This window comes from Neophocaena asiaeorientalis, unplaced genomic scaffold (assembly GCF_003031525.2).
Source record: "Neophocaena asiaeorientalis asiaeorientalis breed wild unplaced genomic scaffold, Neophocaena_asiaeorientalis_V1.1 scaffold147, whole genome shotgun sequence".
NCBI classification, from domain to species: Eukaryota; Metazoa; Chordata; class Mammalia; order Artiodactyla; family Phocoenidae; genus Neophocaena; species Neophocaena asiaeorientalis.
The window spans coordinates 6634538-6659471 of record NW_020173758.1 but is presented as its reverse complement, the minus strand read 5'-3'; the positions used below and the strand labels follow the sequence as shown (position 1 = coordinate 6659471).

The window sequence follows — 24934 nt, the reverse complement described above, 5'->3', positions numbered from 1 at the left end:
CTGAAATCTCCTATATTTTCAGATGATAAAAGATTATACTCTTGCTCTTATACTCAATCTCCTGCTTTTCACTGGGAAAAAAAAAAAAATCCATCACAGTACAACCGAGTTTCACACAGAAGTTTAAATTACCCTTTGCATGTTAGGAAATGTTTAGAGAAAAAGATGTCTTTTTCTAGGAAATCACTTTCACTTGAAAGTGATGCTGCAACACTGGGCAGTCTAGAAGGGACAGACATCTATTTCATGGCACATTCTCAATTGAGGAACATTTAGATCTAGAGAATATATAAAGAGCACCATTATTTCTCTTGTTTTTAGTGAACTGAGAATATATGAAAAAATTAACGGTAAGGAAAATTACTTCTCTAATACTCCATTTTGTTGAGTGCTTAAAAATTTTAATCTACTTCCTAAAATTAGCTTTGGCTAATTAGACAAACTCTTAATCAATTTGAGAAGTGTCTCAAAGTTATCTGCTTGCAAATATTTCATTATCATGTAAATATTTAAGTAAAATAAGTTTGCTTTCTTAACAGAAAAACAGACTGAACTGGAATGTTTTAATTTTGTACTTTGGAGCTTATTGATTTACTTTAGAAAAATTAGGAAAGAAGCAGAATTTTAAAATTACATCACCCAGAGAGATCCAATTAACATTTAGGGATATATATATATATTTTTTCCCCCCATCCTACATGGACTGTTTACAATAATGACTCATACTTATGCATTGCCCTGTATCTTGTCATTTATTGTCACTGAATTAAGACCTTGCTACCTAATAAATCATCCCAAAACTTTATTGACTTAAAACAATAACTGTACTATTATCTTTCATCTAGAACCTGCGAATGCCCTACTACTGACCAAACTTAATAAATCAGCACATGTAGTAGAAACTCAATAATGGAAAAAAAGAAAAGGCCTAAAAATGACTAAAGAAATACTGTTAAAGTGATAACGTGACCCCTGCATGTTGTGATCCCGACTGATCTTTCTTGACTTCTTTATATTTTCATCATTTCCCAAGTTTTCTATAATGACTACATATTTATTATCAGAAAAAGCTAAAAAATTTTTCTTACTCAGAATATAATCTTGTATACATGATACAGATAAAAATACTATATATTATATATATATATAAATAAAAAGAGACTCAGAATAAAAAAGTCAAGCCCATAAAAATATTAACATAACTCTCTTGGCTGGTGGAACTATGGGTAATTTTTTCCCTTATTCTTTTTTATATTTTACCAAGTTTCTTTATCAACATAACTATTTCCATAATTTTAAAAAACTACTTTTAAATATGTAATTTTCACTAAATCTTTAGCCTCCCCTCTAAATAGCCGCAGCATGTTCATGCTCTACCTGAAAACTGGCTATCCCCTGAGGACACTTTTCCTCACAGCACTTTCTCTCCCACACTCCCTGTACTACTGGGACTTACGGGGAGGTAAATGTCCTCCTCACTTATCACTACTACTGTTCCTACTTCTCCCCAACACAGCTCCTTTAAGGCCCATGCCATCAGATTATGCCACCTTCTACCCACCCTAATTACTAGTGATACAATTCTTGATAGCTCCCCTTCAGTCACTGAATAGTTTAGCAACAGGCTTATTCTCTTTCCGTCTCTACGTTTTTCATTACTCTTAATTGAAATATTCACATGAACAATCCATCCAACATTTGGCCTCTATATGATGCTCTTTTCCTGGATCCACCCCTATGATCAGACCTTAGACCTTAAGATCTCAGTTTCAAGCATCTCAATAAACCTTCCTACTTCTGATTTCTTCCCCCAATCCATCTTTAACACTTTTCCCAGAATTCCAATCCAATCCACTCCCATCACTTTCATTTTCAGAATCTATTATTACCTTTAAATCTTAGTTTCCTACGTCTAAAATCCCTGCCTTGCTCCTTTCTCACTCTGCCAGTGAGAAAGGAGCAAGGCAGGGATTATAGACATGGGACACTAACACCACCCAAAACTCACCCAGCAAAACACTCACCCAACAAAACCTCAGACCTTTTAAATCCAGCTCTCTGCCTATTCCATATCTTTTACCAAGTAGCTGAACAAGACTAGAAAAAAAGAAAAAGAAAAAAAAACACAACTGTGCTGGTTGCTTTCACTTTAAATTCATGACCACAAACCTCAAAGTGAGCTCTCAGTGTCGCCAGCAGTCACTGCTCCCCTTTACAGCAAAGGGCCTTGAAAAGGAGTTGACTACAGTTACTTCCATTTCCTCCCCTCCCATTCTCTCTTGAAGCTACTCTGATCAGGCTTTCATTCTCATCACTCCTCTGGGCATGTTACCTAAGTTACCAATTATCAGCCCAAAAGCATTTAATAGGCTTAATTATTCCTTCTTGTTTAAAACACTTGCTTTACACGGCTCCTAAAACAAGGCACGCCCATGTGTCTCCTCGCTCCTCACTGGCCACTCCGCTTTCCTCTCCTCTGCTGGAGTTGCCTCTGTTCCCCACCTTCCCTAGGGTTCAGTCCTCCAGCCACTTCTATCAGTGCTCATTCTCTGGGCAAACTCATCCAATCTCATGGCTTTAAATACCATGCAGCTTGATGACACCCAAATTTCTATCTTTCCCCTCAACCCCTTCCCCAAATTCTAGATACATATACCTGCCACCTCTCTGCCCTACTCACTGCACTCCCCTCTCGTCATTCCTCAAACGATGCAGAGGACTTTCCAAGCCCTTCTAAAATACAGCCCCTTCCCCTACTTCATAGCATTTATCACTATATGACATACATTATCTATTTGCATGTCCATCTGCTTTATTGACTATAACCCCTATTAGAATATAAGCTCCATGAGGGTAGGGTATTTGCTATATTGTTTACTGACTAGCACAGAGTGGGCACTAAAACATTTGTTAAATGATTTAAAGATTCGTTAAAGTTTTCTGCTTTATCTCCAAGTGGTGGGATTGAAAGGACATTTCAATAGACAAGTTGCACATTTCAATAATGTTTGAGTTTTTTACAATCAACATGTATTACTTTTGATATGAGAACAAAGGAAAAGAACAAGTAAAAATGTTAAGCTTAACAAAAATGAAAAAGAATCAAATTATATGAATTTGAGAATATATATTTATGTAAACTACTGAGAAAAAGTTTTATAAACAGGTCAGTAGGACTCAGACAAGGATAACACCTAAGTTTTATCGGTTTATCTTGAAAGCCAACTGTAGTTGGTTGTGGCTGCCTGAAGCATTATTCCCTTTAGCTAAATTGGGTTCAGCAGAAAAGAGGGTTGCTTTCCAGGAAAATGGAAGGGGTAGGAATTGTGGAATTCATGACAGATAAATGATACTCCATGACTTTAAATCTATATGTGAACTATTTCCAATCCTTTATATTCAGCTGAGTGCTCCCAAGAATTCTGTACTTGTACTTGCACCACCTACTTGAGATCACCATATAAATGTCTATGAGAGACCTCAAACCTAGCAACAACCAAAACAGAACTTCTGATGAGCAATGCCCTTTGAATCAGATAAAACAACTCTTCCCCTAGTCTTCCCTCTTTCAGTAGAGGAACCTTCATTCACCCAGTTGCTCATGTAAAAACTCTAGGAATTACCCTTAATTTCCCCCCTTTCACTCAACCCTTCACCTAAACATTCATATCTAGGAGCAAATCTTATTAATTCTAGGCCCAAAGCATTTTCGAACTTTAGCTACATCTTTCTACCTCCTAGATTATTAGTACCTTAGACCAAGGGACCCTGGCCTCTTATTTGGTCCACTTTAATAGCTTTCTAGTTGGTCTGCCTGTGTGCCCTCTTACCCCCTTTTAATCTTATTAACTACAAAGCAGCCAAAATTATTTTTAACAATACAAATCAAATAATGTCACCCCCTATGGTTTCCTCCTCCACCTAAAATAAAATCCAAACTCCTAACCCTGGCTAATTTTCCCAGGCCTATCCCTCCGGCTTTATTTCAAAGTACTCTCCCCTTACTACCTATACTTCTGCCATAATGACCAACTTTCAGTGCTAATGTTCTTTCCACTACAGGGCTTTTACACTAGCTGTTCCTTAGACTAGAATGCTCTCTCCAACACTCTGATCTCAATTTAAATCCTCCCTCTTCAGAAGTCTTCTCTTATGACTCAATCTAAAATGGCACCTCAGTCACTAACATCCCATCTTAACTCTCTGCACAATTAACTGCTAGATACTTGAGTGGTTTATTGATTAATTTGTTTGTGTCTCTCTCTTTTACTATAATGTAAGAGCAAAACAGTAAGTTATCTTGTCCTTTCACCACCCTGGTGAGAGGGTCTACTTAATAAATATTTGCTGAAAATAATTTGTGTAGCTTCTTAATGTGTTATATTTCAGAAAAAAAAAGTTCTCTTGTCCTCTGTGTGTATTTATTCATATTTGTGGAACAAGTGAATGGGACTAGAGCTAAGTAAGAATTCCCAATTTAGGATTAGAGAAAATAATTCTCTGAGGCTGAAAAAACATGAATTTATTTTGATTCAAATTGAAAATGTACCAACTTTTGCCTGGCAGAGTTAGGTGCTGACTTTACAACAATGAAAAAACAGTTTGCCCTTATGGAGCTTAAGGAAGACAATAAAACGGGCTATTTCAACATAGTTAGTAAATGCCACAAGAGGAGTAGCAGGCGGTGCTACAGGTATGCTTAACCCCTCCTGGGAGGCAGACGATCAGGAAACGCTTCCTCAAGGAAGTGCCATTTAAACTGAAATCTAATCTCAAGGATGAGAATTGTTATCTATATACTTGTGGGGGTGAAGGGGAAAGGAGAAGGTACTCAGTGTAAAAGTATTTTATTTTGGAGAGAGGAAACAAGAGCAAAGCTCAGAATCCAGAAAGCTCATAACATGTTTTCAGGGAACTGAGTTATTTACTGTGGCTGGAGACCAGAATAGAAATTGAGACAGGGTGAGAGAAAGACTGAAGAGATAAATGGGTACCAATGTGAAGGCCTACTGAGGAGTTCAGACTTTATCCTGAGGGCAAGAAAGCCATGGCAGGATTTAAAGCAAGATTATTTTTCCATGTACCATAATCTTCATTAAAGAAAGATCACTTTGATCACAATGTGGGAAAGAAATTAGAGGGAGAAAGAAAGGTCAATCTCTTCCAAGCAACAAATGATAGGAGAATTAGGATAATAAGAGTGGAGACAAAGTAAAATAAAGATTAAGATCCTACTCTAAGAAGTCTTAGAAGCAGCCACAAATTATAACACAAAATAAAATAAACACTGAACATGCAAATAGAGAGGTACAGATGTAAGTTACCAAATCTATCAGGAGTTAAGTTTCATAGAATATGTGAATCCAAGCTGAACTTTCAAGGAAATATGTAAGATTTCCAAAGATGAAGAAAGGAGATTCCAAGTTTTATAAAAGATTTTTACATAGCAGAGATGATTCCTAGTACAAATAATTTAAAGAAAAATTTAAAATAATCTGCATGTTTAAAATGTATACTGTATCCTATTTTTTAAGCAAAAACTTGAAAACCTACATTTATGACTAATTTATAAGATTATAATTCCATTGTAATTTTTAAAGTCTATTCTATTCAACTGCAAGCTATAAAAATCATCACAGTCTGCCCTCTAATAGCTCTTCTATCATTATAAAGATAGCTTTACTAACAGTAAAATCATATGGATAAATTAGACAAAAACAGTCCAGTCAAGACATATCTATATAAATAATTCACATTGTGAAATAAAGGCACATAATGTTCCATTATTCTGATAAAAATTAAAATAATAATAAAATAACTTGACAGAAATTTAAGAGATAGTAACCATACACTAATTCAGAAAATATTTATTGAGAATTTATACACACTCACACACATTTTTACATACACATTGGTACTATGACAGGCAACAGAGAGCCAAAGAGCTAAAAGATAGATTCTTCCTCAAGAATTTATAATCTAGATAGGGAGAAGGACGTAAATATGCTTCAGTAAGCAATTTTATAAGACTTCTGCAATGATAATATAACTTTATAAATTAAAAATTGTTCTAGAAGAGATTTTAATATTCTTTTGCATTTGATAGTGCAAAAGACAGATGTCAAAGGAATAATATTCTAACATTAATACATTTTATATTTCCAATGTTCTACTCTACAGATATAGTGTTGGATTTAAGAAAATTACTACTGATTTGATTTACAGAAGATCAATTACTAAACACCAAAAAGAAATATCAAACCCTAGGTAAACACAGAAAAAAACAGTAAGATGAAAAGAGAAATAATCTATGTAGAAATTTGTTAAAGACCAAAAAACCCCCAACATAATAATAATTTAGATCTGTAATTTAAGTAGTATATTTATCACCTCTCATTTTAATACCTGAAAGTAACATACCAACACTTACCTTACAACTATGAGCATGGCTATCAGGATTGAACAAATAGGATCTGCTATCATTAGACCAAAATTCTGCATCATGATGGCAGAGACAATTACACCGATACTCCCAAGTGTATCTGCTAGAATGTGTAAAAATACACCTAGAAATAAAACATAATGAAAATCAAAATAACATTTTCTGATCAACTGAAAATGCAAATATTTCTTAAAACTATATTCTTGATTTTATATATAAAAAACTAGCAATTTGAAAATCAGTAAGAATGCAGATTCACTGTTTAGTAAAGAAGTAATATTGATAGTACCTTTGGGAATTGAAATAATCTTTCCTTTTAAAAAACAGCAGGGGTTAAAATATTTGACTCATGAAGTTATGCTTGCTCTTAATGATCCTTAGTATTTTGCTATAATATAAATGAAGAAGTAGAGAAATAACTGATTTAAAAAATTTTTTGTGCACATTCATCTCTGGTTAAGAGTCCAGAAGTTAATTAATACTTTGTTAGAAGAAAACTGCATTAGGCTGAAAGAATCAGTCAAGAAAACATTGTTTATAACTACAAAATATGTACACACAGAGCCCTCTGCTGGTAATTAAAATTATTACCATTTGAGACTAGAATTTCCTATGGACCATACTGCTAATCCTGGTAATTATCCTGAAGGTATTGCTACCTAAAGTTACACACTAAACTCAAACCTGATATGAAAGAAAGTAGAGATTTGAATATTTTAAAGTGGACGTAAATATATTTTGAACTTTTAATAATTAAATATTACATTAGTAGGATACTGATACTCTGCCCAAGAACCTAGATATATTAACATTTAATAATTGATACTTGACTGGAAAACCATTAAAAAAATGTCAAAAATTTAGTATACATTATTTTAAAAAATTTTAATTAAGACAAATTATTCAACATTTAGATCTGTAAGAGGTAAAATTTACTGTATAGCAAAACACTGTATCTTAAACAAACCTCAACCACATGTTGCTAGAAATAGAACATTCTTCAACAGCATCAACTACTCTATCTGAAAAGAAATATCTAATGTGTGAAACCATGTGTGTACTTTAGAAATATTTTTCTTTTTTATTATTCAATAAGCAATTAAAGGTAACCCAATTATGTTTTAGGTATAAAACAGAATTATTTAAACTTGAAGACACTTTCTAATAATTTAAAAATGGACTATTAACAAGTTGTTAATTGAATCTTAATACACTTGAATTGAATCTTAACACACTCTATGAAAATATGCTTCAATCGATCTGCTAATGTGGAATTTTATATCATGTATTAATACCAAATGTAACTGATTCCTCAGTACCTAATACGCTTTTTCATTTGTACACAGCATTGACCTTTACAACAACTCTTCAAAAAGTTAACAGCTCTTTTTTCTATAACAAAAAATATGTTACAAGCACACTTATTAAAAAAATATTCTATTTCTCTATGGTGTTTCATATAACAAAGAATTAAATAGGTTAATAAATTTTGGGACCACTTTAAGTTTTAAAATTAAAACCGGAGGAAGATACACATGGAAGTGGATTGAGGGTCCCTAACCTTCAAAACTCTTAAGTGATATGTGATTTTAAATTTTTATACATTCTTTAATCAATGTTTTCGTAGGACCAGAATTGAAAGCAGCTCTAAACACTGAAAAGGAAAAAGAAAAGAACAAAGGTTCTTGATTTTCCTTTGACTGGCAAGTCCCTGGCTACATCTTATTTGCTGACCTGAAAACTGTTTACTAGCAAATGTCGTTAACTAACTAAGCCCTTCTTACTTTCCAGTAACTCTTTCAAGAAGAAAATCACTACAGAGAGAAATCTAAACTAACATGTTTAACTTATATAAAAATTAAAACCCTTAAAAAGACTTGGTAGGATACTGATATTTTAACTGCCCAAGAACCTACAAAGCCAGGGGTCATATTGAAAATGCAGCAAATAACTGAAAAATTCAGTAAAGTCAGTTTTTCATGTGTGAGTATCTATATGGAAAAGTTTTAGTACCTGGAAGTTATCCTAACCTTCAGCTTTCTACTGGGCTGCTTCAGCCACCATAAATTAATGGATACTCTGAAAATACAAGCTAATTTTCACAACAGCTTGTATAAAAGATAATTAGGAATGCAAATCTGACCTCCCTTCCCTCAACTTGTGATGATTTCCAAGACTAAAACTAAATTCTTATTATCAAGGCTAAATTTGTAGCATTGGATACAGATGCATTACATATGCATGATTACAAGCTATTTCAGCAAATGCTCTCCTAAAACAATTCTGTGTATTTCACAAATGGAAAACTAGTCACTACAAGACACATTTAAGCCTCCTGAAATAAGCTCTTCAGTATGGAGGAACATATTCACAGTGAAAAAATAAAAAGCAAGAACTATATCAAAGAATAGAGGAGAAAATAAAAATAAGTCCAGTTGAAGTTGGATCACAAGCTAGTGAGAAAGTCAGACTGCAGTCAAAAGTTAATAAAGGCAGGAAGATGGGGAGCTGCAAATTAGGAACTATGACAGTGAAGTTTATATGGAAATCCAGAGCCAAAGGTTGGTTCACATCCCAAAAAAGAAACTACCATAGTTCGTAGACAAGACTGATTTTCTCTAGCTTGTAAAATTCTGTAATATATCATTTTACATAATATGTAAGTCCTCTTTATGTGTCATCATTTGATGCCTATGGATATGAGAAAGATCTCCCTTTGCATTAGTTTTTTAAAAAATATAAAGGACTTTACTTTTGAGAGCAGTTTTAGGTTCACAGCAAAACTAAGTGGAAGGTAGAGATTTCCCTTACGCCCACTGTTCCAACTCAGGCATAACCTCCCTCATTGTCAACCTCCCCCACCAGAGTAGTATATTTGTTACAAATGACACATCATTATGACCCAAGTTCACAGTTTACATTAGGATTCACTCTTAGCTCTGTACATTATTTGAGTTTGGATGCATTACATTTTTAGCATTAAATTTTTCCACAACATAAATACATGTTGAATGTTATTCTTGGAAAAATTATTTAATAATTCTACAAACGCAAACATACTATTATTTATTACTAATATATTTATTACTAAATATTACGGTGTTACTAGAGTCACCGGCATGAGTATTTATTTAGATTTAAGCAGTATAGTTTCTGAATATTTTAATCTTCTTATTAAATCTGAGAAAACAGCCTAGTGACAGTTAAAAGAACATCTGCTAATATACCTAATAGTATATATTAAAAAATCGACTAGGAAGGCTAACATTTTAAACACAAATACTGTGTTATACATTTTTCTTAAAGGAAAACTTCAGATAGCTCAAAACTACGAAACCAGTTTCATAAAACTGAGAAATATACAAATTGCTTGTCATACCTTGTAAAATCTGTCTACTGGGTCCTGTTGTTTCTTTTAAGGAGGGGCCATCTGTAGAGAGTTAAGTTAAATTATTTTAAAACATGTCTTCATTCCTGATTCAATTTTTGCAACTCAGAGTACTTTTCATTCAAATGTATCGTGAAGGATGCATGACTATATAGCCACATCAGACCTACAAAATTATTTTTAAAATTTAATATGGTAATTAAATGAAGATAGACATAGGAAATTTCAAACTGCATCAACAGTACAGAGTATTTAGGAAATTATTATATTAAGCAATCTAGTAAAAAAAAACAGTAAATAAAAACATTGAGTCTTCTAATATTCATAACATACCTTACAGAGCCTGCTGTACCAATTTTACAATTGGAAAATCCAGAAAAAATAAAACTACTGCTTGATATTATAAGAAGACCAAGAAATGAAGCCAGGACAGCATCCAGGAAAACTGGACTATGGCAGTTTCCCAATAACTTCTAGATGAACGCAGCAAGCTTTTCATACAGAAGAGATAAAAATACTTTTTCATATTGCCTTTATAATGACGAAATGAAAAAATAATGCAATTTTTATACTTGGAAGATTACTAATCAGTATTAACATCAAAGCAGAAAATACAGGTAAACAATGTAAAAGATCAGCAATGTTTGTTATGGGATCATCAAGTGGACTGACGAGCTTTTGATCATGACTAACAGTCATGGTTCTTGGCCCACAGCACCAAAGAGTGGACACACCCTTGTTACTACATCTTTGATGGAACACTGTAACAATGCCAGAAGAAGTATAAAAGCATAAGGCTACACAATGACTTCTGACTTAATATGGCACTGCTGCGTGGGGAGAAAGATGGAGCTACCTTGAAAATCCTGATAGTCAAAAGTGTAACTCTTCTAAAAATGCAGCTCCCAATCAGAGCATGAGATTTCTGTCTATACATAGTTGGTCGAGATAAAGACAGTCTTTTTTTTTTCCTTTTCCATTATGGTTTATTATAAGATATTGAATACAGTTTCCTGTGCTATACAGTAAGACTTTATTGTTTATCTATTTTATATATAGTAGTTTGTATCTGCTAATCCCAAACTCCTAATTTATCCCTCTCCCACCCCCTTTCCCCTTTGGACCATAAGTCTGTTTTCTATGTCTGTGAGTCTATTTCTGTTTTGTAAATAAGTTCATTTGTGTCATATTTTAGATTCCACATATAACTGATATCATATGGTATTTGTCTTTCTCTTTCTGACTTACTTCACTTAGTATGATAATCTCTAGGTCCGTCCACATTGCTGCAAATGGCATTATTTCATTCTTTCTTATGGCTGAGTAGTATTCCGTTGTGTATATATACCACATCTTTCTTATCTATTCATCTGTTGATGGACATTTAGGGTGCTTCCATGTCTTGGCTATTGTAAACAGTGCTGCTACGAACATTGGGGTGCATGTATCTTTTTGAATTAGAGTTTTCTCCAGATATATGCCCAGGAGTGGGACTGCTGATCATACGGCAACTCTATTTCTAGTTTTTTAAGGAACCTCCATACTGTTTTCCACAGTGGCTGTACCAACTGACATTCCTGCCAACAATGCAGGAGGGTTCCCTTTTCTTGAGTTAAGTTAAATTATTTTAAAACATGTCTTCATTCCTGATTCAATTTTTGCAACTCAGAGTACTTTTCATTCAAATGTATCGTGAAGGATGCATGACTATATAGCCACATCAGACCTACAAAATTATTTTTAAAATTTAATATGGTAATTAAATGAAGATAGACATAGGAAATTTCAAACTGCATCAACAGTACAGAGTATTTAGGAAATTATTATATTAAGCAATCTAGTAAAAAAAAACAGTAAATAAAAACATTGAGTCTTCTAATATTCATAACATACCTTACAGAGCCTGCTGTACCAATTTTACAATTGGAAAATCCAGAAAAAATAAAACTACTGCTTGATATTATAAGAAGACCAAGAAATGAAGCCAGGACAGCATCCAGGAAAACTGGACTATGGCAGTTTCCCAATAACTTCTAGGTGAACGCAGCAAGCTTTTCATACAGAAGAGATAAAAATACTTTTTCATATTGCCTTTATAATGACGAAATGAAAAAATAATGCAATTTTTATACTTGGAAGATTACTAATCAGTATTAACATCAAAGCAGAAAATACAGGTAAACAATGTAAAAGATCAGCAATGTTTGTTATGGGATCATCAAGTGGACTGACGAGCTTTTGATCATGACTAACAGTCATGGTTCTTGGCCCACAGCACCAAAGAGTGGACACACCCTTGTTACTACATCTTTGATGGAACACTGTAACAATGCCAGAAGAAGTATAAAAGCATAAGGCTACACAATGACTTCTGACTTAATATGGCACTGCTGCGTGGGGAGAAAGATGGAGCTACCTTGAAAATCCTGATAGTCAAAAGTGTAACTCTTCTAAAAATGCAGCTCCCAATCAGAGCATGAGATTTCTGTCTATACATAGTTGGTCGAGATAAAGACAGTCTTTTTTTTTTCCTTTTCCATTATGGTTTATTATAAGATATTGAATACAGTTTCCTGTGCTATACAGTAAGACTTTATTGTTTATCTATTTTATATATAGTAGTTTGTATCTGCTAATCCCAAACTCCTAATTTATCCCTCTCCCACCCCCTTTCCCCTTTGGACCATAAGTCTGTTTTCTATGTCTGTGAGTCTATTTCTGTTTTGTAAATAAGTTCATTTGTGTCATATTTTAGATTCCACATATAACTGATATCATATGGTATTTGTCTTTCTCTTTCTGACTTACTTCACTTAGTATGATAATCTCTAGGTCCGTCCACATTGCTGCAAATGGCATTATTTCATTCTTTCTTATGGCTGAGTAGTATTCCGTTGTGTATATATACCACATCTTTCTTATCTATTCATCTGTTGATGGACATTTAGGGTGCTTCCATGTCTTGGCTATTGTAAACAGTGCTGCTACGAACATTGGGGTGCATGTATCTTTTTGAATTAGAGTTTTCTCCAGATATATGCCCAGGAGTGGGACTGCTGATCATACGGCAACTCTATTTCTAGTTTTTTAAGGAACCTCCATACTGTTTTCCACAGTGGCTGTACCAACTGACATTCCTGCCAACAATGCAGGAGGGTTCCCTTTTCTCCAAACCCTCTCCAACATTTGTTATCTGTAGACTTTTTAATGATGGTCATTCTGAGTGGTGTGAGGTGATACACTGTAGTTCTGATTTTCATTTCTCCAACAGTTAGTGATGTTGAGCATCTTTTCATGTGCCTATTGGCTACCTGTATGTCTTTGGAGAAATGTCTATTTAGGTTTTCTGCCCTTTTTTTAAATTGGGTTGTTTGTTTTTTTGTTATTGAGTTGTATGAACTGTTTGTATATTTTGGAAATTAAACCCTTGTCGGTCTCATTGTTTGCAAATATTTTCTTCCAGTCTGTAGGTTGTTTTTTCATTTTGTTTATGGTTTCCTTTGCTGTGCAAAAGCTTATAAATCTGATTAGGTCCCATTTGTTTACTTTTGCCTTTATTTCTATTGCCTTGGGAGTCTGACCTAAGAAAACATTGGTACGATTTATGTCAGAGAATGTTTTGCCTGTGTTCTCTTCTAGGAGTTTTATAGTGTCATGTCTTATATTTAAGTCATAAAAATAACATTTGGTGATAGGTTATGTAATTTTTGGAATGTAATTCTGAAGGTGTTCAAAGAATTAACTGAAACTGCTATAACAGAATTCCTTAAAGTTTCTTAGTATTGATACTTACATTATAAGGATGGAAAATAGGAACAGAATTGATGCCAAACCTGTTTTATGCTAATAAGTGTTATTTGTCCATAAACTAATTGAGGAAAAAAAGACTTCTAGTCATATCATTAAGATATGCATTTCAGGGACTTCCCTGGTGATGCAGTGGTTAAGAATCCACCTGCCAATGCAGGGGACATGGGTTCGATAAGATATTGAATATATCTTATCAATATCTTGGGATCTTCCTGGTCTGGGAAGATGCCATATGCCATGGAGCAACTAAGCTCGTGCGCCACAACTACAAAGTCTGCACTCTAGAGCCTGCAGGCCACAACTACTAAGCCCATGTGCCACAACTACTGAAGCCCATGTGCCGAGAGCCCGTGCTCCCCAACAAGAGAAGCCACCGCAATGAGAAGTCCGCGCACCGCAACGAAGAGTAGCCCCTGCTTGCCACAACTAGAGAAAGCCCGTGTGCAGCAATGAAGACCCAACACAGCCATATAAAATAAGATATGTATTTCAAATAAAATGTTGCTTTATGTTTATATACATATCAAAAATCAAAATAGAATTATTTTCATTGACTTTATACTAGTAAACGCTACAATAACTCCAACCAAAAGAAATGTTTAAATGTTGTCTTGTGTTCCTAAGAAATAAAATATTTTAATTTATATACATATTTTATTGCCAAGAAATATAACAGGTGGTCAACTAAGGACTTAAATATACTCCATTTTATAAAATTCTGGAAAGGAAGTGGAATAGAAATAAGAATTCGAGGAGAAACAGGATGCTGTAAAATTTATAACTGTTTATGCATTTTTGAATGGGTGACAGTGGGTCTCAAATCACTAAGGCATTTAGAGTCCACTGACTGACTATATTCAAAAGTAATATGGAAGTTTCATTCTAAAATATAATCTATAAGGTATCAGAAATTACATTCTTTGCAATTATTTAAACAATTTTTTTTAGAAATCATCTTAAAAATGTGAGCAATATACAGTTTTTCAAAATTATTTTGGGATGCATGTGAGCAAAAAACTTAGAAACGCAGGTTTTAAAGCATATCAGTGTAATAGTTACAAAAATATAGCAAATGTTAGAGACTGAAAAAATTAGGAGCTTAGTATTCAATCTATAAGGCCCATTTCATATTTTCAAATTGAAAGCTTTAGGATTTTGTCTGTGTGCCAAGTACAGACAATTTTTAAGCATATAATTTATTTAAAGATTAATCAAACGGTATCACCTAAGTAGCTTCTATCTATTAACCTATATTCTAAAATTTCGTGAATAAACTATTTAAATATAATTTTAAAATACAATGTTAATTAAGTTGATAAATACCTTATAATTTAGTACCCAGTACTATATAAGTTAGCATATAAAGATTTCTAAGGAAACATGGAGGTAAATATCAGGTGATAGCTATCAAAATTACAAGAAAAATGTGAAAAATTGAAAACTGTCATATTTTTATAAGCCTATATATGGCACAAAAGGCCTCAGTATACTTCAAAAAAATCATTTGCTAAAATGCAATAGTTCCTCATTCACTGACACTCATTTAAAATAGTGTCATTTTATTATAATAAACTCACTGAAAAAAGCTACATTCACTGCCCATGCCAAGTTAATTTCATTATATACTAAAAATAAACTAGTCCAGGAAACCATTCAGTCTGACTCATTAGAAAGGAACTTGATTGCAATATTTTTAACAGATTATTTCAACTACAAAAATTAATCTACGCAATTTCTGCTTATTTAAAAAACTGTCCACTTGAAAGTATTTAGGCTGTACTCACCATGAGAATGAAAGTGTCCATGTCCATGAGCGTGATCATGGCTATGTGCAGCACCATGTTTCAATTCATGACTATGGCAATGATCTCCATGGCCATGTGCCTGATCCAGAGCACCGTTAAAGAGGGAATGACTGTGTCCATGGCCTAAAAACAAAGAGTGTTAGAACAAAAGTTATGTAAAAATATATTATTTAATGGTTACAATAATATTGACATTAGTGAAAAGAATTAGCTCTAAAACCAGATTCGATTTACTTGTAGAAAGTGCTACAGATTCACTAAAACAATACTGAGTTTCTAGTATAAAGTACAGGAAAGAAATAAAAGCATGGAAGGAAGTAGATTTTCATTTGCAGTAGACTTTACTGGAGATGAAAATAAGTGAGAAGTACACAGAAATATTTAAAGAGATTAGACAATGTTGTTCATTCATTCATTTGGGACACATTATGTTACAGCATCATTCTAGGCACTAAGGATAAAGCAGTGAATAATACAGACAAAATCTTGGCCAAAACTTTGCCAAGTACTATTATACATACTAACAAAGATAAAACAATGCATGCATATGGTCACATTAAGACAGAGGCAGGGAAGCAGCTGCATTTGGTAAAAGGACCAGTAAAATTAAAGCAGGTAGAATCCTTAGGGGAAAAAAAGCACAAAATAGTGGGGAATCATTTCTCCATAGCAGACCTAAAAACTACTAAACCATCATAGAAACATCTTCTACAAACTATTCCAAAGCATAGAAAAAGACTGGATGTTACCTAATTCAAAAATATCACTTATATTTACAAAAATCCTAAATACCAGAAAATCAAATTCAGCATTGCATTACATGAAAAATCATGAATAATGGAGAAATCAACTTCCAGAATGGTGGACAGAGGATGTGGGCAAACTAGTTCTCCTGAAACAACAAAAATATGTGGAACACAACTAAAAAATTTCAGAACTCTGACAATTAACCAAAACCACAAAAGGAACTGAAAATCATCTACCCAAGAAACTACCAAACCTCAGTAAGATAGTAGGGTCTTGATGTTTTAACTTGGGGCTATGCCATTCCACTTCCTGCCTCAGCTCAGTTGAGAATAGCCAAAAGCCAGCAGCTGTGCAGACAGTGGAGAGATCTGATTTCTTCTGAAGCACTGTTAAAAGCACCATGTCCAGAGCACAGTCAATATTTTGTCCAAACTTTCAGTTCCCTGAAAAAAATTTCTATTCTCAATGTGATAACTATCAGACTCAGAGTTCAGCTTTGAGAATTCAATAGCCATACACTGCAGGAAATGAATTAATCCAAGGATGTCATACAACAGAAATAAAAACTACAATAATGTCAGCAACAACAAACTCTGAGAGGGTGAAGTAATCTGATCTCAGTGTCATTTTAATATAAAAGGTCCAGTTTTCAACAAAAAAATTATAAGACATGGAAAAAAAGAAGTATGCCATATATACAGGAGAAAAACCAGCCAAGAGAAAATATTCCTGAAGGGTACTCAGATTTTGAACTTAATAAACAAAAACTTTAGATCAGCTCTTATAAATATGATCAAAGAACTAAAGGAAACCATGTCTAAAGGATGAAAGTATAATAATGATGACTCATCAAGTAGAGAAAATTAACAAAGAAACAGAAATTATCTATCTATTAGAAAACCAAACAGAGGACTTCCCTGGTGGTGCAGTGGTTAAGAATCCACCAGCGGATGCAGGGGACACAGGTTCGAGCCCTGGTCCAGGAAGATCCCACATGCCACGGAGCAACTAAGCCCACGTGCCACAACTATTGAAGCCGGCATGCCTAGAGCCCGTACTTCGCAACAAGAGAAGCCACCACCATGAGAAGCCCGCGCACCGCAACTAAGAGTAGCCCCTGCTCGCCACAACTAGAGAAAGCCCGTGTGCAGCAATGAAGACCCAACACGGCCAAAAGTAAATAAATAAAATAAATTTTAAAAAAAAGAAAAGAAAAGAAAACCAAACAGAAACCCTGGAGTTAAAAAAAATAATAACTAAGATAAAATATCCACTTTAGAAGGGCTCAACCACAGATCTGGGCTGCAACAACAGCAAACTTGAAGATGGATCAATAGAGATTATCCACTCTGAAAAGCAGGGAAAGAAAAGAAAATCAAGAAAAATGAACCTTAGAGACCTGTGAAAACATCAAGTGTACCAATTAAGTATAAAGGGAGTCTCAAAGAGAGAAGAGAAAGAAAAAGAGAAAAAGTATCTGAAGAAATAATGGCTGGAAACTCCCCGAATTTGATGAAAAATATTATCTACACATTCAAGAAGCTCAGGAAACTCCAAGTAGAATAAACTCAAATAGATCCATATCTAAAGACATTGCAGTCAAATGGATGAACATCAAAAAGAAATCTTGAAACTTGAATAGCAAGATAAAAATGACTTATCACATACAAGGGAACTTGAACAAGATGAAATGCTGACTTCACCACAAAATCATGGAGGCCAAAAGACAATAGGATGACAAAACTAAAATAAAAAAAGACTCAACCAAGAATTCTAAATTCAACTAAAGTCTCCTTTAAATATAAGGAAAAATTAGACATTTCCACATAAACTGAAGTATTCCCTACAAATGAAATGAAAGGACACTTAAACAGTAACTCAAATCCACTCAAAAAAATAAAGAACACCAGTAAAGGTAATTACGAAAGAGAGGATAAACATATTTTTTTATTTGTAACTTGTTTCTTCTCCTATACATTTTATTGGGTTGGCCAAAAAGTTCGTTCAGGTTTGTCCATAACATCTTACAGAAAAACCCGAATAGACTTTTTGGCCAATCCAATAAAAGACAACTGCATAAAGCAATAATTATAAAACTGTATCGATGGGCTTAAAACATAAAACGTGTAATTCATCTGACAATAATAGTACAAAGAAGAGAGGTGGGGATCAAGGTATATCAAAGTTTTTGTGTATTATTAAATTACTATTAATCTGAATTATTAAGTTACTATTAATCTGTTTTAAGTTAAGATGATACTTGTAATCCCCAGGGCAACAGTTAAGAAAATAACTAAAAAATATACAGTAAAAGAAAGAAGAGAATTAAAAAGGTACACTAAAAAATATCTATTTAATTTAAAAGACAAGAATCGAGGAACAGAGTAACAAAAAGGACAAAAGATACAGACAACAAATATTAAAATGGCACATGTAAATCCTACCTTAGTAGTAATTACATGAAATGTAAATTTTTAAAAAACCCCAATCAAAAGGCAGAGGTTGTCAGAATGGATTTAAAAAAAAATGATCCAGCTGTATTCTGTCAGCAAATTCTAGATTCAAAGACACAAATAAGTTGCAAGTAAAAGGACAGGAAGGGGCTTCCCTGGTGGCGCAGTGGTTGAGAGTCCGCCTGCCGATGCAGGGGACGCGGGTTTGTGCCCCGGTCCGGGAAGATCCCACATGCCGTGGAGCGGCTGGGCCCGTGAGCCATGGCCGCTGAGCCTGCGCATCCAGAGCCTGTGCTCCGCAACGGGAGAGGCTGCAACAGTGAGAGGCCCTCGTACCGCAAAAAAAGGACAGAAAGAAAAGTATACCAATACCATGCATTATGGCGTGCGTGTGCCATAATGGCTATCATAATACAATAAGCTAGAATTTATTGTGAGAGAAAAAGAACATCTTATATAACAAGTTCAACCCCTCAGGAAGATATCCCACAGTTATAGAAATATATGAACTGAACAACATACCTCCAAAATACATAAAGCAAAAACTAAAAAAATTAACTGGGAAAATAAACAACAATAGTTGAAGACTTCAATACCCTACTTTCAATAATGAGTAGATAACTAGGCAGAAGCTCAACAAGGAAACGGAAGATTGAGCAACTATGAACAAATCAGACTTAACAGACAGCTACAGAACACCCCACCTAACAGCAGAATACATACTCTTCTCACATGTACAAGGAAGAGTCTCCAGGAGAGACCAAGTGCTAGGTCATAAAACAAGACTCAACAAAACTTTTAAAATTTGAAATGATAAAAAGTATGTCATCTGATCACAATGAAATTAAATCAAAAATCAACAACAGAAGAAAATTAGGGAAATTCACAAATATGAAAAAAATCAAAAAACACACCCCTGAATAACTAATGGATCAAAGAAGAAATCAGAAGGGAAATTTAAAAATACTTTGAGATGAACAAAAATGAAAACATGACATACCCAAACTTACATTATAGCAATGCTTAGAAAAAAATGTTTAGTTATTATGCCTGTGCTAAAAAAAAAAAAAAAATCAAATCAATAATCTAATCTTCCACCTTAAAAAAATTAGAAAAAGAAGAAAAAAATTAAACCCAAAAGCAAGGAGAAGAAAGTGCGTAATAAATATTACAGCAGAAATAAAATGAAATGAAGACAAGAAAACCAATGGAGAAAAACCAACAAAACCAAAGGGAAGAATAACTAGACTGACCAAGAAAAAAAAAGAGAGAAGGCATAAATTCCTAAAATCACTGCTGATCTTATGAGAAAAAAAAGGCATACTTTTAAATACATATCTATAAACAATAATAAGTTATTTAGATGAAATGGACAAATTCCTAGAAACACACAAACTGCTGAAACTGACTCAATAGGAAACACAAATCACAATAGACCTATAACAAGCAAAAAAACGGAATAATTTTAGAACCGCCAACAAAGAAAAGCCCAGGATTCACAAGTGAATTCTGCCAAACATTTAAAAAGTACCGCTACTTCACAAACTCTCCCCTACCTATGTCCTCCAAATAACAGAAGAGAAAGGAACATTTCCCAACTCATTATATAAGGCCAGTATTACCCTGATACCAACACCAGCCAAAGATATCAAAAGAAAACTACAGACAAATATCCCTTAAGAATATAAACACGAAAGTCCTCAACAAAATGCTAACAAATCAAATCTAGCAATATGTCAAAAGGATTATAAACCATGGCCAAATGGGATTTATCCTAAGAATGCAAAGGTGCTTTAATATCTGAAAATCAAGCAATGTAATATACCATATTAATAGAATAAAGGGTAAAACCCAACTGATCATCTTCAAAAATAAAGAAAAAAATCACTAATAAAATCCGATACCCTTCCATGATGAAAACGCCCAGTAAACTAGGAATAAAAAGAAAACTTCCTTAATCTAAAGGGCATTTCTGAAAAACCCATAGCTAACACAGCTAAAGTCATCTTTAATAAAGAAAGATTGAATGCTTTCACCCTAAAATCAGGAAAAAGAAAATGTCCATTCTCACTACTTCTATTTAACACTGTAGGATCTGGCCAGGGCATTTAGACAAGTTATAAAAAAAGGCATTCAGATTGGCATTCATCTGGGCCTTCAGCAAGTCACAGTAGTAACATCAAAGATCACTGATCACAGATCATAACAAACATAATAATAATGAAAAAGGTTGATATATTGCAAGAATTACCAAAATGAGACACAGAGACATGAAGTAAGCAAATGGTGTTGGAAAAATAGTGCTGATAGGTTTGATGCAAGGTTGCCACAAACCTTCAATTTGTAAAAAAATGCAAAATCTGCAAAGCTCAATAAAATAAGGTATGCTTGTATTTAGAAAATTCTAAAGAATCTACCAAAAACCTGTTAGAATAATGAGCTATTTCAGCAATGTGGCAGGACACAATATCAATATACAAAAATGAGCTGTATCCCTTATCCCATTTTGCAATCCAAAGAAAACAATCCCACTGATAATGGCAGGCAAAAAAAAAGAAGCCCTACAAGTAAAGTTAACAAAAGAAGTGTGAGACTTGTACCCTAACAACTACAAACCACTGTTGCAAGAAACCAAAGAAGCTACAAATAAATGGAAAGGCATCCCATGTTCATGGATCAGGAGACTTAACATTGTTAAGATGACAATAATTCCCAAAATGACCTACAGATTCAGTACAATTCCTATCAAAACCCCAGCTGCCTTTTTTTTGGGCAGAAATTGACAAACTGATCCTAAAATTTATATGGAAATGCAAGAAGAGACCCAGAGTAGCCAAAACAACCTTAAAAAAGAATAAAGTTGGACAATTCACATGTTCCAATTTCAAAATGTACCCCAAAGCTACCTTAATCAAGACTGTGTGGTTCTAGCCCTAAGGACAGACATATAGGTCCATGAAACAGAATTGAGAGTCCAGAAGTAAACTCTCAATTGATTGTTGACAAGGGTGCCAAGACAATTCAACAAAGAAAAAAACAATCTTTTAGCAAATTCTATTGAGAAAAGCAGACATTTATATACAAGAAAATGACATTGGACCCAGACGTCACACCATACACAAAATTGACACAAAATGGATCACAGACCTAAATTTTAACCCCCAAATTTAAGGACGGTTCCTCATGAGAAAATCTATCAATGTAATTACTAATTTTAAATTAACTAAAGCAGGAAAAAAAATGATTACTTCAATAGATGCAGAAAAAAAAGAAATAGGGCTTCCCTGGTGGTGCAGTGGTTGAGAGTCCGCCTGCTGATGCAGAGGACATGGGTTCGTGCTCAGGTCTGGGAAGATCCCACATGCTGCGGAGCGGCTGGGCCCGTGAGCCATGGCCGCTGAGCCTGCGCATCCGGAGCCTGTGCTCCACAACGGGAGAGGCCACAACAGTGAGAGGCCCGTGTACCGCAAAAACAAAAAAAGAAAAGAAAAATAAAGAAATATCCTTAACTTGATAAACCAGTTTTATCAGAAACAGACCACAAACATCAGACCCAATGGTAAAACTTTAGCAGCGTTCTTTTATTAAAGCAATGGTTCTGAACTTTTACTGCACACGAAAGTTGACTGGAGAGCTTCAAAACATGCTGATGTTTGGGTCTCTTCCTCCAGAGATTCTGATGTAAATATTCTGGGATTAAACCTGGGCATCAACGTTTCTTTAAAAGCTACCCAGGTGATTATCCAGGTTGACACAATGATATAAGCTATAAGTATTTCTAATGAACATTGTTCTAGAGGTCCTGGCTATGTAATTAAGACAAGCAGGAATAATTGTTTTCATTCTTAATAGTGAGAAAAACTTTTCAAATACCTAAAAATGAACCAAATGAAAACTATAAAGATCTTTATTAAAGTGCCTAAGACAATTTAATAAAGGACTCAAAATATAAGATGTTAATTCTCTGCAATAAACATAAAGACAATGCATTCCCAATCAAATCCCAAAAAGATTTTTCATAAAACTTGACTAGCTGATGAAAAATACCAAATGAGCAAGACAGGCCCAAACAACTTTGGAGGGAAAAAAAAGAGAGAGAGAGAGAGATGGGATTAACCCTACCAGATATTAAAACATAAAGTTTACAGCAATTATTCCAGTGTGATAGTGGGGTGGCCAAAAATAAACAGGCCAGATCTGATACATAAAGCAATTTAATATAGGGTAAAAGTGTCCTTTTATATCAATGATGTAAAGAGCAGATTAATAAATGGTGCTTAGAAAACTGCTTATTCATTCACACCGAGAAAAAAAAGTCCTAACTCACCCCATCACAAAAATAAATTACATACAGATGAAGGACCAAAGTCGATGGGAAAAAACCATAAAACCGAAGTTTTCACAGTATTAAATAATAAGAGAATACGTTTATGACCCAGGGACAGAAAATTCCTTAAACAAAGCAGAAAACATACCACAAAATATATGACAGAAAAACTAGACTATACCCAAATTAAAAACCCCTATATAAAAGCTTAAATAGACAAGCCATAGACTGGGAAAAGATATTTGCAACACATAAAACAAAGAATTAATATACAAAATATATTAAAAATGCTTGTAAGGGGATTAACAATAAGAAAAACAGGCAAAAAAAAAAAAGGGGGGGGGACAATTCCAGAAAAGGAAAAAATCTGAATGGCCTAAAAACATACAGAAAGATTTTCAACCACACTACTAGGCAAAGAAATACCAAATAAAATGATACCATTTTTATCAAAATATCACCAAAATGGTTTTAAACCCATAATATTAAGTTCTGATATGGGTGAGAGAATACTAGTACTTGAATTTTTTGCTGGGGTAAAAGGGAATGAGTCATTTGGAGGGCAAATTGCTAACATCTATTGAAACTAAAAACTAGATATCCTGTGTTCCAGCAATTCTACTCATATTCCAGCAGACTGCAATTCAAAGAACTTTCTGTGATGATGGAAATCTTCTACATTTGCTGTCCAAATGGTAGCCCTATGTGACTACTGAGCACTTGAAATGTAATTAGTATAACTGAGGAACTGAATTCTTAATTTTATTAAATTTAATTAACCATAATGTAAAGTTAAATAGTCACATGTGACTAATGACTACTGCATAGGATAGCACAGCTTTGGAAAAACACTTGCATGTGTTCACAAGGATATGCTTCATATGGAACTGCGAAAAACAAGAAACAACTTAAATCCATAGAAGACTGGTTAAATAAACCATGGTAACCCACACCATGGAGTTTTGTGTTTCTGTTAACAAGAGAAGGTACACTGATGGATACCAGGTGGAAGGATCTCAAAGACAGATTGTATGATAAATTTCATACCCCCATACACTGTAACTTTTTAGTAACTAGATTTGTACTGTGGTTTTGATATTTGTTTGTTTTATATAAATGATATCATACTAAACAGATGAGCTACAGAGGTCTGGAAGTATCCACACCAAGCTGATAACATGTACAACTCTGAGAAGCCACTAAGAGGGAGGGACATGGAGAAGCGGGAAGAATTGTTCAGGAAGACATTAATATGAGTCTATTAACATATTACTTTCTTTATTAAAAGTCAGTATAGTAAGTTAAACTTTAAAAATTATCAATTTTCAAAAGTGACTATGACAGAAACCAGAAATGAAGAAACAAAGGGTTCTAACCATCATACCAGAGCCATGAGAATGTCCATGACCTCCATGCTTGAAAACAAATATTCCTACTAGGTTTACCAAAAACCCAAGAATTGAAACAAGAAGCAGTCTCTCATGGTGTACATCTGGAGGGGCTAATGCTCTCTAGAAAATACAGAATACAAACAAATTGCATTGATATAATTTCTGACTGATCAACTGGTAAATTTTTTTAAATTTTTAGTTATTTTCAGAATTAAAATCACTCCAAAATTATCTGCCAAAACAGTTAATAAAAATAAAACCATTGCTCACATACTGTAGAAAAGGTAAGTTACTATTCTTAAATAAATACATTTAAAAGCATGAACATTTGGACTAAAACCATCCTTCTTCAGAATCTTAAAATACTGTCATTAATTTTCAGTTGATTAATCTTTAAATTTTCTCTTTACTTGTTTTAATATACAAAACATTCAAGATTCATTGGCAAAATCCTCACATTCTATCTTAAGAACTCTTCCAACAGACCTCACTACAGGGACTGTGTGTTTACTTTTCATAAAGTGTCAACACTTCATTCACAGCACTATTATTTGTTTTCAATTTGAAGTAG

General features: G+C 33.9%; 1 protein-coding gene across 3 annotated transcripts in view; it reads right to left on the bottom strand.

Annotated features, from left to right (window-relative positions):
- SLC30A7 (solute carrier family 30 member 7) overlaps window positions 1–24934 on the bottom strand; it is an 83337-nt gene that overhangs the window by 40011 nt on the left and 18392 nt on the right. For all 3 annotated transcript variants that reach the window (XM_024751240.1, XM_024751241.1, XM_024751242.1), the window contains 4 exons: window positions 24357–24483; window positions 15425–15568; window positions 9822–9872; window positions 6431–6566 (listed from right to left, as the gene is read on the bottom strand). In XM_024751240.1, coding sequence (XP_024607008.1) covers window positions 6431–6566; window positions 9822–9872; window positions 15425–15568; window positions 24357–24483 — 458 coding nt within the window. The remainder of the gene's footprint in view (window positions 1–6430; window positions 6567–9821; window positions 9873–15424; window positions 15569–24356; window positions 24484–24934) is intronic.